Below are 12498 nucleotides of genomic sequence, written 5' to 3'. Positions count from 1 at the left end.
TGTACTTCTGTCCTTGCAAAGAGCCCTGATTGTAGTGTCTCATATTATTAATTTAACATTGCTAAATAGTGAATTTTTTCCCCACAGTATTCAAAATTGCTTTAAAAGTTCTCCTATATGTCTTTTCTTGTGAGTTTACTGTTTTGAACCAATTCTCTTATGGATGAGGACCATACTTCAGTTAAGGTTTTGCTTTTAAAAAAAACAACAAACAAAAATCACCTCTCCCTCCAGCAACGTGCACATTGCAGGCTTAAATCTTAAACTGAAATGGCCCTGCCATCTTGGGCTGTGGAGTGAAGCCTGAATTTATGACTCTTGTCCCAGAGCTAGTAAACGTTGGCATTTTATCATTCTGCCGTTGTGCTGTGTGATGCAGGAGGGGAAACAAGGAGCAAGAACAATCTGCTGTTACCTGTGACTGGACGCTTTCTTATCACTGAAGTTGATCTTGGCAGAGCTATTCACTTGATTATGACTACCTCCTCTGGTCCCTATTTTTGACCACTTGATAAAACGCCAGGAAGAGACTAAAAAATTGTGCTTTTTAGAACACATTTTTATGTTCCTTTTCAGCAAGGCAAGAGTTTAGGCTGTTCTTTGTTTTTAATTTCACTTCCTCTCTGGAAGCCATAGTCAGATTTACAAGCATGAGATGTTAGGGAATTGAATCTCTTTTTGTAGTTAAAATCCATATACAGTCAAAATCACTTTATCCAGTTTTAAAGGATGTTTGTGAGTGCTGATATGTAACAAACTATACATTCGATCTATCTAGAATGGTGCTTCTCGAAGCCTACGTGCTGCAGTTTGGAGGTTTGCTGAGCTTGCCCATCTAGTTCGACCTCAGAAGTGCAGGTAGGTGATTCACATTTTTGGTATGTAGAAGCATTATCTGTCTACCATACACAAACATAAAACTGAAAAAGTAAATACAATGTCACTGGTGGCAGTGCTGCTTCATAATCCAAACGGACATGTTCATTTAATAAAGCTGTTGGCTGGGATTCAGTGGGATTCCTTTATGGTCCTTTGAAATTCTATATGTTGTGCATAATTCAGTGGTATCTATTTAGCTGTATTTTTACCAGAGAATATAATTTTTAAGGTAATTTATTGACAACCCCTCCAGCCTTATTGTGTTTCACTGCGTTAAATGTGTTAACTGAAAAAAATCTATGCAATATAGAGTCACACAAAATACTTGCATAGCGCTGTGCATCTAATCTCGAACTTTACAAAAATGATGATCCCCAGTTTTCAGATGAGGAATCCAAGTCACAGATATGAAATAATTACTTGCCCGAGGTTACCTAAGCCACACATGGCAGAGTTATAAACTGAGGACCCAAGTCTCCTGACTTCCTGTCTTTCTGTAACTGCTAGACCACACTGCTTCCTATTCTTACCTTGTGAGCATCTTTCTATAGTTATTTCTAATAACTATTTATTATTGTATAACCCAAAGATCCCATTAAGGATTGGGGCTTTTAGCAATAATTGGGGCTTAGTAGGACTACCCTAGTTGTGAGCTAACTGAGGGAAAGTGGATGGAAGCTTATGAAATAGTCCAATCTCTATAATAACAAATGTTGATGGGCGGGAAAAGTAACAAATCCAACTCAATCTGTTAAATAAAATTTGTTTAGAAAAATTTGTAAAGGTGAAAAACAGACTGACTTAATCTAAGCAAAAAGACTTAATCTGAACAAAAACTTAATCTGTGGGACTGGAAATTAATGTGCCAAAACTGGTGTGTTGGAAATTAGGCCTAATTGGTGGATATGTTAATGAAGGGATGGGTTATTACACCCATCACTTCCTTTTGGGGTCCTTAAACAAAGAGACTTTGTGAGGAAGATTGGTGCATGCAGACATTGCCTGGCGGAGAGAAGGGGAAGGCGCGAGCTTCATCATTCTGGCTGCCACCTCCACCATTTCCTGGGACCTTGGAATCTACCATGGAACTGTTGGGCCTTCATTGTCCTGATCCTAAAAGATGCCCTGACCAGACCGGGCCAGATTACATGGCCACCCCCATTGGCTCTGATTTAAACCCCAAACACCGTCAGAGATCTGAGACTTTGTCACCCTCTTGTGTGTCTTTTTCTTCCCAACCTTATTTCTTTCTCTTCCCTATCCCTCTTCTTTTGCCTTCTGTATAAGAGTCTGGCTTAGCTGGCCAAGACTGCATATTTTACAACACTGCTGTAAGCCTGTGACCGAAAAGACAAGCAATGTCTAAACAGCCCAATGCTGGTACAAGTTTGCCAGGTCTCAAAGTAGCTAATAAAATGATGTGCATGTGTTTCTCCAGCAGTGAGGTAGCTAGTAAAAGTGAACACCAGAGATGGAAGCAGTAGTATTTTTCTATCTCTGCTGGGTTTTTTTCCTCTTCCCTTTTGTGTGCATTTGTCTTGTTTTGTCTTACAAAACAAACAAACAAAAAACAGGATTGGACTTTAATAACCGTTCCAGCCCATTGGAACTTAGTCTCTAACTTTGTCCTTTCCAGAAAAAAGAGACTGTTATTACCATCTTTGATACTATCGAAAGACTGTTAAAAAAGGTTTGTTCCTTATAAAAACTCTGTATAGCTAAAGAGAAAGGGAACAAGGGTTATGAAATGAAAGCCTTATTTAACCCTTTACATTTCAAATGCTTTAACTGTTTTTCTTTCTTTTCTATATCTTCAATGAAATGTTAAAAAAAAAAAAAAATTAATGGAGTGTTTGCCATGGTACTAAGCAGGCAGAGGTCTCTGTATACCAAAATCTGAAGCTTGTATGAAACTATTTAATGTTGGACAGTAACAGTTACGTTAACACCTTTAACACTTTGATTGTATGTAGTCTATTGAAATTAATACAACACGCCGCATTGTGTTTTGCTCTATACAAACCCTCATGAAGACAATGGTTCCTGCCCCAAAATTTTAGTTCATCGTTGTGTACTCCTTTTAACTCCTTCCACTTCTAATCACTATAATGGTGTATATGCTGGATTGCTGATATATTATATCTTTATGTATGTGTGTATATAGTATTGTTGTATAGCATTCCAAGATTTAATGGGGGGTGCATTAGAAAGAATGTATCAAATGCTTATGATTAGATAATACGTTATTTGCCGAAAGAATTCTTCTTCCTGTGCTATAACTAGGCCATACTTAGTCAACCTATTGCCCTGTCTAACACGAATAAGTAAGCGGCCTGAAGAATCGGTACAAGAGACACTGGCTGCAGCAATACCAAAAATCATGGCAGCATTTGGCAACTTTGCAAATGACAATGAAATCAAGGTACAGCTGTTTTAAACTATTAAGAAACATTTATATTACACATGAGAACATAGTTAATCAACCATTAATCAGATGTTACAGACGGCAGTGTAACAGCTACCAGATTTGAATTATTAAAACATGCATTATTTATATTTTCCTCTACCCCTTGGATTGTTGATAGTAAATTTTAAATCAAAATTATTTTTTGGGTGGATGGAGGGGAATAATTTTCTTGTTTGCTTGCTTACTGACTTCTGCCTGTCTTTAAGTAACTTTTATGATTTTTTATTTTTTGTAACCTTTTAGGTTTTATTGAAGGCTTTCATTTCTAATCTTAAATCCAGTTCTCCTACCATCCGTAGAACAGCAGCTGGATCAGCAGTGAGCATCTGTCAACACTCACGCAGAACACAATATTTTTATACCTGGTTACTGAATGTGCTTTTAGGTAAGTTTCAGGAAACTGCTTCTACTTCCTCAAGGCATGAGTAATATTGGAAAAAACAGAATTGGCAATCTAAATTATAGTAATTCCTATGTTAGGTAGCTTTGCTTGCCAGCTTCTATCATGCATGTTAGGTGTCACCAATGCTTGGTCTATGATAGTGGTTCTCAGCTAGGGGTACACGTATCCTGGGGGTACGCAGAGGTATTCTAGGGAGTACATCAACTCATTTAGACAGTTACCTAGTTTTACAACAGACTACCTATAAAGCACCAACAAAGTCAGTAAAAACTAAAATTTCATACAGACAATGACTTGTTTATACTGTGCTCTATATACTACGCACTGACATGCAAGTACAATATTTATATTCTAATCAATTTATTTTATAATTATATGGTAAAAATGAGAAAGTAAGCAATTTTTCAGTACTAGTATGTTTGTCAATTTTTTATATTTTTATGACTGATTTTATAAGCAAGTAGTTTTTAAGTGAGGTGAAACTTGAGGAGTACACAAGACAAACCAGACTCCTGAAAGGGGTACAATAGTCTGGAAAGGTTGAGAACCACTGCTCTGTGGTATTGTCGCATTTAATCAACATAATGAACAATTAGGTCTGTCCCAATTTTTGCCTTTTGGTAAGGGGACTTTACCGATACATAATGCCATATTTCTATGGTACTTAACACCTCTTCCCAAATCAGATAAATGCTATATCAAAACTATGGATAGATAATCTAGAAGAATAGATTAATGAAAAAGCATAGTCCACAAAATAAAATGAGACAGCATTACTACTTAAAACATGTATATAATGAAAAAAGAAAAGTTGGAATAATCCAGTAAATCAGAACTTCCAGTGTTCTTGGAGGATCAACAGTTTCATTAGTCTGTTAACTATGAAAATGTTCTTCTAATTCTAGTTCTGTTAATGGAATAAGCATGTGGATTTATTGCTAAAAGAATAAGACTTGGCAATGAAATAGTTGTATTTTTAAACTTTTATCAAGAGTTAGAAAAAACTGAAATCAAATCAATGTTATGATTATTTCAATGTTTAGGCTGGGCAAGATGGACACTGCCCAGTGCAGGTGTCAAGTGACTATTCTCTAAAGTTGAAAGATAATAGTCAAAGAAGGGGAGCATGCAATTGGGGCATTGGGAAGGGTCGTTCTGGGATAGTTCATAGATCTCTTCTCCATTTGGGAGCTATAGAAGAGGTTCACCCTTTCCACCAAGTGAAGGGTTTCTGTTCATATTATGTTCTGATTCCAAAGAGAAAAGGAGATCTCAGACCCCTCCTAGACTTGCAACATTTGGCCTCTGTCATCCCCTCCGAGGATCCAGGCAACTGGTACACTGCTCTCGACATGAAGGATGCATATTTTCATGTCGCTATACATCAGAGCCATAGAATATTCCCAAGATTTCTGGTCAGCAACACCCATTATCAGTTTGTGGTCCTATCCTTCAGTGGGCGTGTATGCAAAATACATGGTGGCCGTAGCTGCATTCCTAATTAAAACACGGATGCAAATATTTCCGTCCCTGGACGATTGGCTGATATGAGGTCTGGTCAAGCTCCAAGCAGAAGTCATTCTATCCTGGATCTGTCCCTTTTCAGTGTTCTGGTCTGTTGATCAATGGGGACAAGTCAGTACTCTCCCCAGCGCAGAGAACAGAATTTATAGGGAGGATTCTGACTTCTATAGTTGCCAGAGCATTTCTGCCTGAAGCCAGATTCCGGACAATGTTAAACGTTTCCATAGATCTGAAAGCCCATCCACTTACAACAGTAAGAAATTGCTTCAGACTACTGGGACACATGGCCTCTTGTGTGTATGTGATTCGGCATGCCAGACTTTGTCTCAAAAAGTTGCAGGCCTGATTCAAGTTGGTTTACTCCTCCATCATCACTCGTTGGACGTGCTGATTCAAGTACTAGCCTCCTTGGACTGGTGGTAGATGGATCTGGCCAACGTATGTAATGGGAATTTCCTTTACCCATATTGACTCTGCTTACAGATACTTCCTCTCTAGGTTGTGGAGCTCACCTACCACACTACCAACTCAAGCTGTGTGTTCTCAACAAGATTTGACCTTCCACATAAACAGGAGTTGTGGGGTATTCATCTGGTTTATTGATCTTTACTCCTTCAGATGAAGGGAGAGAATCTACAAGTCCTCATGGACAACGTTGTGGCAATATTCTATATGAATGGGCAGGGAGGGTTCAGATCAGATTGTCTCTGTGAAGAGGCGTTGTATCTGAGTTTTGTATTGCCAATGCAGTACATCTCAAAGCCTCCTGGGAGTTCAGTAAGCAGATTGTTCAACAGAGATCACAAGCAGACTCTCAAGCTGAATGTGGTGAGATTAATTTTTCAAACCTGAGGGGATCTCTCACATAGACCTATTTGCTACTCTTCCTAACAGAATGTAATAGGTCTTTTTTTCCAGGGCAGCGCACAGTCAGGGATCTCTGATAGATGCTTTCCTACTGTCTTGGAACGGCAATGTGATGTATGCCTAACCTTCCATTCCGCTCCTTCCCAGCGTGTTGCTCAAGCAGGATCATGCTTGTATGATCCTGATAGCCCTGGTGTGGCCACACCAGTGTTGTTTCTCCAGTTTGCTGAGTCTCTTGGCAGGGCTCCTTTGACACTACCTCCAGAACTGTACCTGATCTCCCAAGACTGCGACCTGCTACATCCCAACCTGGCTGCTCTCCATCTCATGGCCTGGATGCTCCATGTTTAATGCCTTAGGAAGCAGAGTGTTCAAGGAAATGAACAAAAAATTCTCCTGAATATCAGAAAGCTACCCACTAGATATACTTACCTGTTAAAGTGAAAATGATTCTCCTTATGGTCAAAACAGACGGGTGTTTCACTAATCCTAGGAAAAAGAAAAGGAGTACTTGTGGCACCTTAAAGACTAACCAATTTATTTGAGCATAAGCTTTCGTGAGCTACAGCTCACTTCATCTCAGATAAATTGGTTAGTCTCTAAGGTGCCACAAGCTCTCCTTTTCTTTTTGCGAATACAGACTAATCCTAGGCTCTCTCCAACATATTTTGGATTAGTTGTTCACCGAAAACGAGGCCTATCAGTTAGTTCCATCAGGGTTTACCTGGCAGCTGTCTCTGCTTTCTACCCTCCAAATGTGAGCTGCTTCATATTTTCTGGTCCGATGTCAGATTCTTAAAGGGTCTGGACAGGTTATATCCCCATGTCATAGATCCCTTCCCTCTCTGGGTCTTAAATCTGGTGCCAGAAAGGGTGATGGGATTGCCCTTTGAACTGGTTGCTGCCTGCTCTTCGCTGCATCTCTCTAAGAAAGTAGCATTTTTGATAGCTATTACCTCAGCGAGAAGGGTGGTGGAGTTATGAGTGTTGGGAGCTGACCCTCCTCATGTATTTTTTTTATACATTTGTGTCTGCACCTCAAATTCCTGACTAAGGTAGTATCAGAATTCCACCTCAGCCAGGGAATATAATTACCAGTGTTCGTAAGGATGAGGCGAGGCTCCATACCTTGGATATTAGAAGGGCCATTGGCCTTTTATGTGGACAGGACTAGATCTTTTATGTTGTCATCCCAGCTGTTCATCATAGTTGCAGATAGGATGAAAAGCCTTTCAATCTTGACGCAGAAGATTTCATCCACGATTTTTTCCTGCATACGCCTATGCTATAAAATTGCCAATATACCTCTCTTTGCCAGGGTGGTAGCTCTGCAAGAGGTCAGGCAGCTACCACAGCTTTTTTTGTGGGGAAGGGGGCGGGGGCTCAAATACCCATTGCAGACATTTTGTAGAGCTGCAGCTTGGTCATTGGTACATACAGCATAAGTAGCAGTAGAAGTATCTTAGCTTTCCAGAGATGTAGCAAGTTTGAACAAATAGCTCTTCAGTCCTTGTTCAAGTAGACTCCGAATCCCACCTCCCAGTTTGAACTGCTTGTGATTCACCTGAAGTGGAATGGACATGTGCAATCACTTGAAGAAAAATACCTTTTCTGTAACAGTTGTTCTTAAAGATGTTGCACATGTCCATTCCATGGTCTGCTCTCCTTCCTCTGTATGGAATCTGGTGCTAAGAAACTGAGTGGGGTCTGGTACGACTCCGACTTTTGTACCATGGTGCAGCAGCAGAAGACAGCAGATGCTGCCTGTGCTGCCCCAGTTGGTACCGCCAAGGGAAACATCTCTGACTTGGGTGCACACATTCCTGAAGTGGAATGGACATGTGCAACACATCTTGAAGAACAATTACAGAGCAGGTTAGTAAACCTTTTTAGTTCTCTACTACTCTTGCTTTTTTAGTGACACTTCTGCCATAGTATTTTTTTGGGGTAAGTAAAAGAACTGATGATGATGTCTTGAGTTAATGCATAGTACTTGTACTACCAGTAAGACAAGAGTCACGATAACTTTTTTGCAGGTTTGTTGGTTCCTGTGGAAGATGAACACCCTACTCTTTTAATTCTTGGAGTACTGCTCACACTAAGGTATCTAATGCCATTACTGCAGCAGCAAGTAAAGGATACCAGCCTGAAAGGCAGTTTTGGTGTAACACGAAAAGAAACAGAGATTTCACCTTCTCCAGATCAACTTATACAGGTGAGAGTTGAATGGTAACTCTTTCAAAGTACTAATTGGCTTGTGAACCAGGAAAAATCCTTGTAATGTACAGTATAATGGATTTCTCATATTTGTTAACTATTTTAGTTCTGAGTTGGGAGGGGTTCAGAGTTCACTTTTTGTCAGTATTATTCATTATTTGATTATATGTTTGCCCAGTGACTGGCAAAATATAAATATCACTGCAAAGCAAAGTGCAATGGCAATATTATGAATTAGTAGTCCTGCAGGAGCAAAGGACCATCACAAACCTTGCCACCTTCCGCTTCAAGTGCAAAGCACATTTATTTGACTTGCCTTCTCTAATATAGCAGTGTGTACCTTTTTAAAAATAAAAATCCTACCAAAACAAAACACATTGCACACAGAGTTTTCTCTGTGGGGAGAGGATGAGAGAAAACAAACTGCATGTGACAGATGTTAGTCACGTCACTTAGTGCACTACTGAAAGTTGCTTAGAACCTGTGGCTGCAAGGGTGGTATAAGCCTATTTAGAAAAGGAGATAGTTATAAATATTTACTACTAAGGATTCTTTGATTTATAGGTCTATGAATTGACTTTGCATTACACTCAGCACCAGGACCACAATGTTGTGACTGGAGCTTTAGAACTATTACAGCAACTTTTTAGAACACCACCACCTGATCTTCTTCATGCCCTGACCACTTCAGGAGGCATTACACAGGTCAGTGTATCCAAAGACGAGTCTATCAGCAGAAGCCGCAGTGGAAGCATAGTGGAGCTTCTAGGTAAGCAATATTTTTGGCGTTTTAGCTGAGAGATCAACATGCACTTTGCAGGCTCTTTAAATTCCTTAGTTAGCCAAAATGATTAAAAAAAATGTGTGTTTAAAACCTGTGTGTGGAAATGTCAGGCTTTTTCAGAAGCAGGTGTGCAGATTCTTTATGCATATAGAGGAAATTGGAAAAGATTGGAGTTTGGGACAATATTCTTAATATAAATATCTTAGTACAGTCTTATGTTTTGTACTTGTATCTCCTTTCGTTTAACCAAAAGTTGTAAGACCACCATTCTAATTGATAACTTTATGAGAAAATTAATACCCTTCTTACCAATCTTTTGACCAGGCAGTGGTGCGTGGAAAGCTGATCTAATAAAAATGTACATTAACTATGAAAGCTCATTGCCAATTGTCTAGTTTATGACCAACAATGATCATAAATTCTCAGTGTAACTATTAAGCTTGTCTATAATTTTCTTTAGGTTTTGATGCTCTTGTCTATGAAGTACATGTTCTTATAAATAAAATATTGTCTTAACTCTTTAAATTTCTGAAATGAAAATCTTCTTTTCCTATTGGATTTTTTAAAAAAACTTCACTTTTATGGTGAACTCATTTTTTTTATATTAGACGGAAGAATGAATATTCCAATCGCTCTGATTTACAAGTTTGTTGCTAATAGATAGTAATTCAGCAGCCAGGCAAAAAAAGACCACGACACTGCAATGGTAAATGAATAGTATATTTTTAAAAGTGAAAAACTTCAGTTGAGTTCTCCCCTTCCCCCCCCCCCAGAGTGCAAAGAAGTGTCTGAGCACAACATTTTAGAGCTTCTCTACCTGACAAGGATTGAAACCTTAAAGGAAACACATTTTTCTATTTAATTTCTAATCTTTGTCTAATGGCCTTATGAGGCTGTTAGAATTCCTTCTTAATTTTAGCAGCTCTGTTCTTTTCCCTGATTTTGTTACTTTGTGATTTGCAGCTAGAGGGGGGTCTTCGTGCAGCCCTGTTCTGTCAAGAAAACTAAAAGGTGACTATCTTCAGAATCACAATTGCTTAATCACATTGTTTTCTGATTTTTCACTTGATTGTCTTGCTAAATTTTGATTTCCATTCACTAATGCGTTCCTCTTTGCAGCTGGGATTGAAGAGTATAAATCTAATTTTTGTCAGAGTTTGACATTACAACCAAGATATAGTGAAGTAATTCAAAAAGCAGAAACGTTATTACTATTTTTTTCTTTGCTTTGCTGACAGAATTATCCTGATCATTACTGATGCAGCTTTCACTTTTTCAGCACCATTTCTAAAAATTAATCTCTGAACAGGACCCGGTTACCTTTTTTTACAACAATATTTGACCTGTAATGAAACAAACACAACAGTTAAGAGACAAATTGGAAAATTATGCTTTTTGATCTTTCTCACTGTTTCATTCCTTCACTAATGCATGTGTATGTCTTGCATGTTTTAAAATGCCACTTGTGGTCTGATCTGGTTTGTCTGTCCTGTGATGACTAACACTGCTCACTTATGACTTAAAATGCCACTATCATTTTGATTTTTTTCTCTGTCACTGAGGTTTGTCAAAATCTTAGTTTGAGCTCTTATCCTTAAACATTCTGTGCACAGTTTGACCATAATAACGTACTTCATGTTTAGTCATACTTGTGTAGCTTTCTAAAGAAGCTCGATAGCAGGAATGGAGCCATTATAAACCCCACCCTAGGTCAGGATTCACTAGTTCTGACTCCTGCTGTGCCTGTGCAAAATCCCATTGGCTTCCGTGGCATTGTGTGTGGGAACAGGGGTCTGTGCTAGTTAATTCCAGTATAGGATTTGGGGTAGAGAAGGCAGTATAAGGGAGAAAAATACCTTTATTTGGATTAACAGTTTAGAAGTAGAATGGGGATTCAACAAGCATGTGTTGCCTCTACAGCAATTAGGACCTCTACAGCACCTAATTTACATTGTTCCAAATATGCTCTTTCCCCCCTCTAATTGGTGATTTTGTGTGTTTGAAAATAAATAAAAAATAAACTAGCCTTGACCTCAGTGTGATAAGAAAGTAGCTTAATGTGATTAAACTCTGATATTGCTGAATGAGGTGGATGTTTGCGAGCTACAGCGATAGGTCTATATAAGACTCTTTTTAGGAAAGATAAAGGAAGAGATCGTGTTGATAAAGTAGAACCTATTTCTATATGAATCTGGAAGCCAGTTTACTATGCAACAAAATAAGTGAACACCACGTTGCACTATATACTAATAAAGGTATAATCTTTGTTTTTCATGTTTGGTTTACATGTTTTGAATATAGCAGTAGGTCTTTAATAAAATACGTTTATACGTTACTAATAATTATAGATTAAACAGTCGTTAAATTCAGAAACATTAAACTCTCTATAATTAATGAATGAATATAATCCTCATTTGATAAAACACATTTTCACAGCTTGTATCATTGCTTAATGTCATGGTCCTGCCTGTTAGATGATCGTGAAATGAGAGCTGATATTGTAGTTTACATGTAGTTGCATGTGGCAAACTTTGAGGTCTGAAGGGACCATTGTGATCATCTAGTCTGGGGTCTGCAATGTGCAGGACATCAGAACCTTAGCCACCCACTCCTGAAATAGATCCCTGACCTCTAGCTGAGTTACTAAATCATGCTTAAAGACTTCAATTTACAGAGAATTCACCATTTACCATAGTTTAAACCTGCAAATGACCCATGCCCCCATACTGCAGAGGAAAGCAAAACCCCCCAGGGTTTCTGCCAGTCTGTCCCAGGGGGAAATTCCTTCCTGACTGCAAATATGGCAGTCAGACCCTGAGCACGTGGGCAAGATCAACCAGGCAGATACCTGAGAGAGAATTCTCTGTAGTAACTCGGAGCTCTCCCCATCTAGTGTCCCGTCTCCAGCCACTGGAGAGTTTTGCTACTGGCAGTTGCCAATGGGCCGCATGCCATTATAGGCAGTCCCATCATACCTTCCCCTCCATAAGCTTATCAAGCTCATTCTTGAAGCCAGTTAGGTTTTTTGCCCCCACTGTTTCCCTTGGAAGGCTGTTCCAGAACTTCACTCCTCTGTTGGTTAGGAACCTTCACATAATTTCGAGCCTAATCTTGTTGATGGTCATTTGTTCTTGTGTCCACATTGAGGCTTAACTTAAATAACTCTTCTCCTTCCCTGTTGTTTATCCCTCTGATGTGTATATATATAGAGAGATAATATCTCCCCTAAGCCTTCTTTTGGTTAGGCTAAACAAGCCAAGGGTTGAACTACGGTTATTGTAGTATCCTAACTGAATTTCTTTACTTATGCATGTTTTAATCCCATACTTCATGTTTATTCCTGCATTTTTCAGTATA

General features: G+C 38.9%; 1 protein-coding gene across 2 annotated transcripts in view; it reads left to right on the top strand.

Moving 5' to 3' along the window:
* Window positions 1-12498, top strand: part of HTT (huntingtin) — a 178356-nt gene that overhangs the window by 20277 nt on the left and 145581 nt on the right. For both annotated transcript variants that reach the window (XR_013346010.1, XM_077815892.1), the window contains exons 5-10: window positions 779-858; window positions 3163-3301; window positions 3590-3731; window positions 8177-8355; window positions 8922-9126; window positions 10105-10152. Coding sequence is in view for 1 of the 2 variants with exons in the window: in XM_077815892.1 (XP_077672018.1) it covers window positions 779-858; window positions 3163-3301; window positions 3590-3731; window positions 8177-8355; window positions 8922-9126; window positions 10105-10152 (793 nt within the window). In the remaining variant the exon portion in view is untranslated. The remainder of the gene's footprint in view (window positions 1-778; window positions 859-3162; window positions 3302-3589; window positions 3732-8176; window positions 8356-8921; window positions 9127-10104; window positions 10153-12498) is intronic.

This window comes from Eretmochelys imbricata, chromosome 4, assembly GCF_965152235.1.
Source record: "Eretmochelys imbricata isolate rEreImb1 chromosome 4, rEreImb1.hap1, whole genome shotgun sequence".
Classification (NCBI taxonomy): Eukaryota; Metazoa; Chordata; order Testudines; family Cheloniidae; genus Eretmochelys; species Eretmochelys imbricata.
Note: the sequence above shows the minus strand (reverse complement) of the source record. Positions and strands in the feature narration are given on the sequence as shown.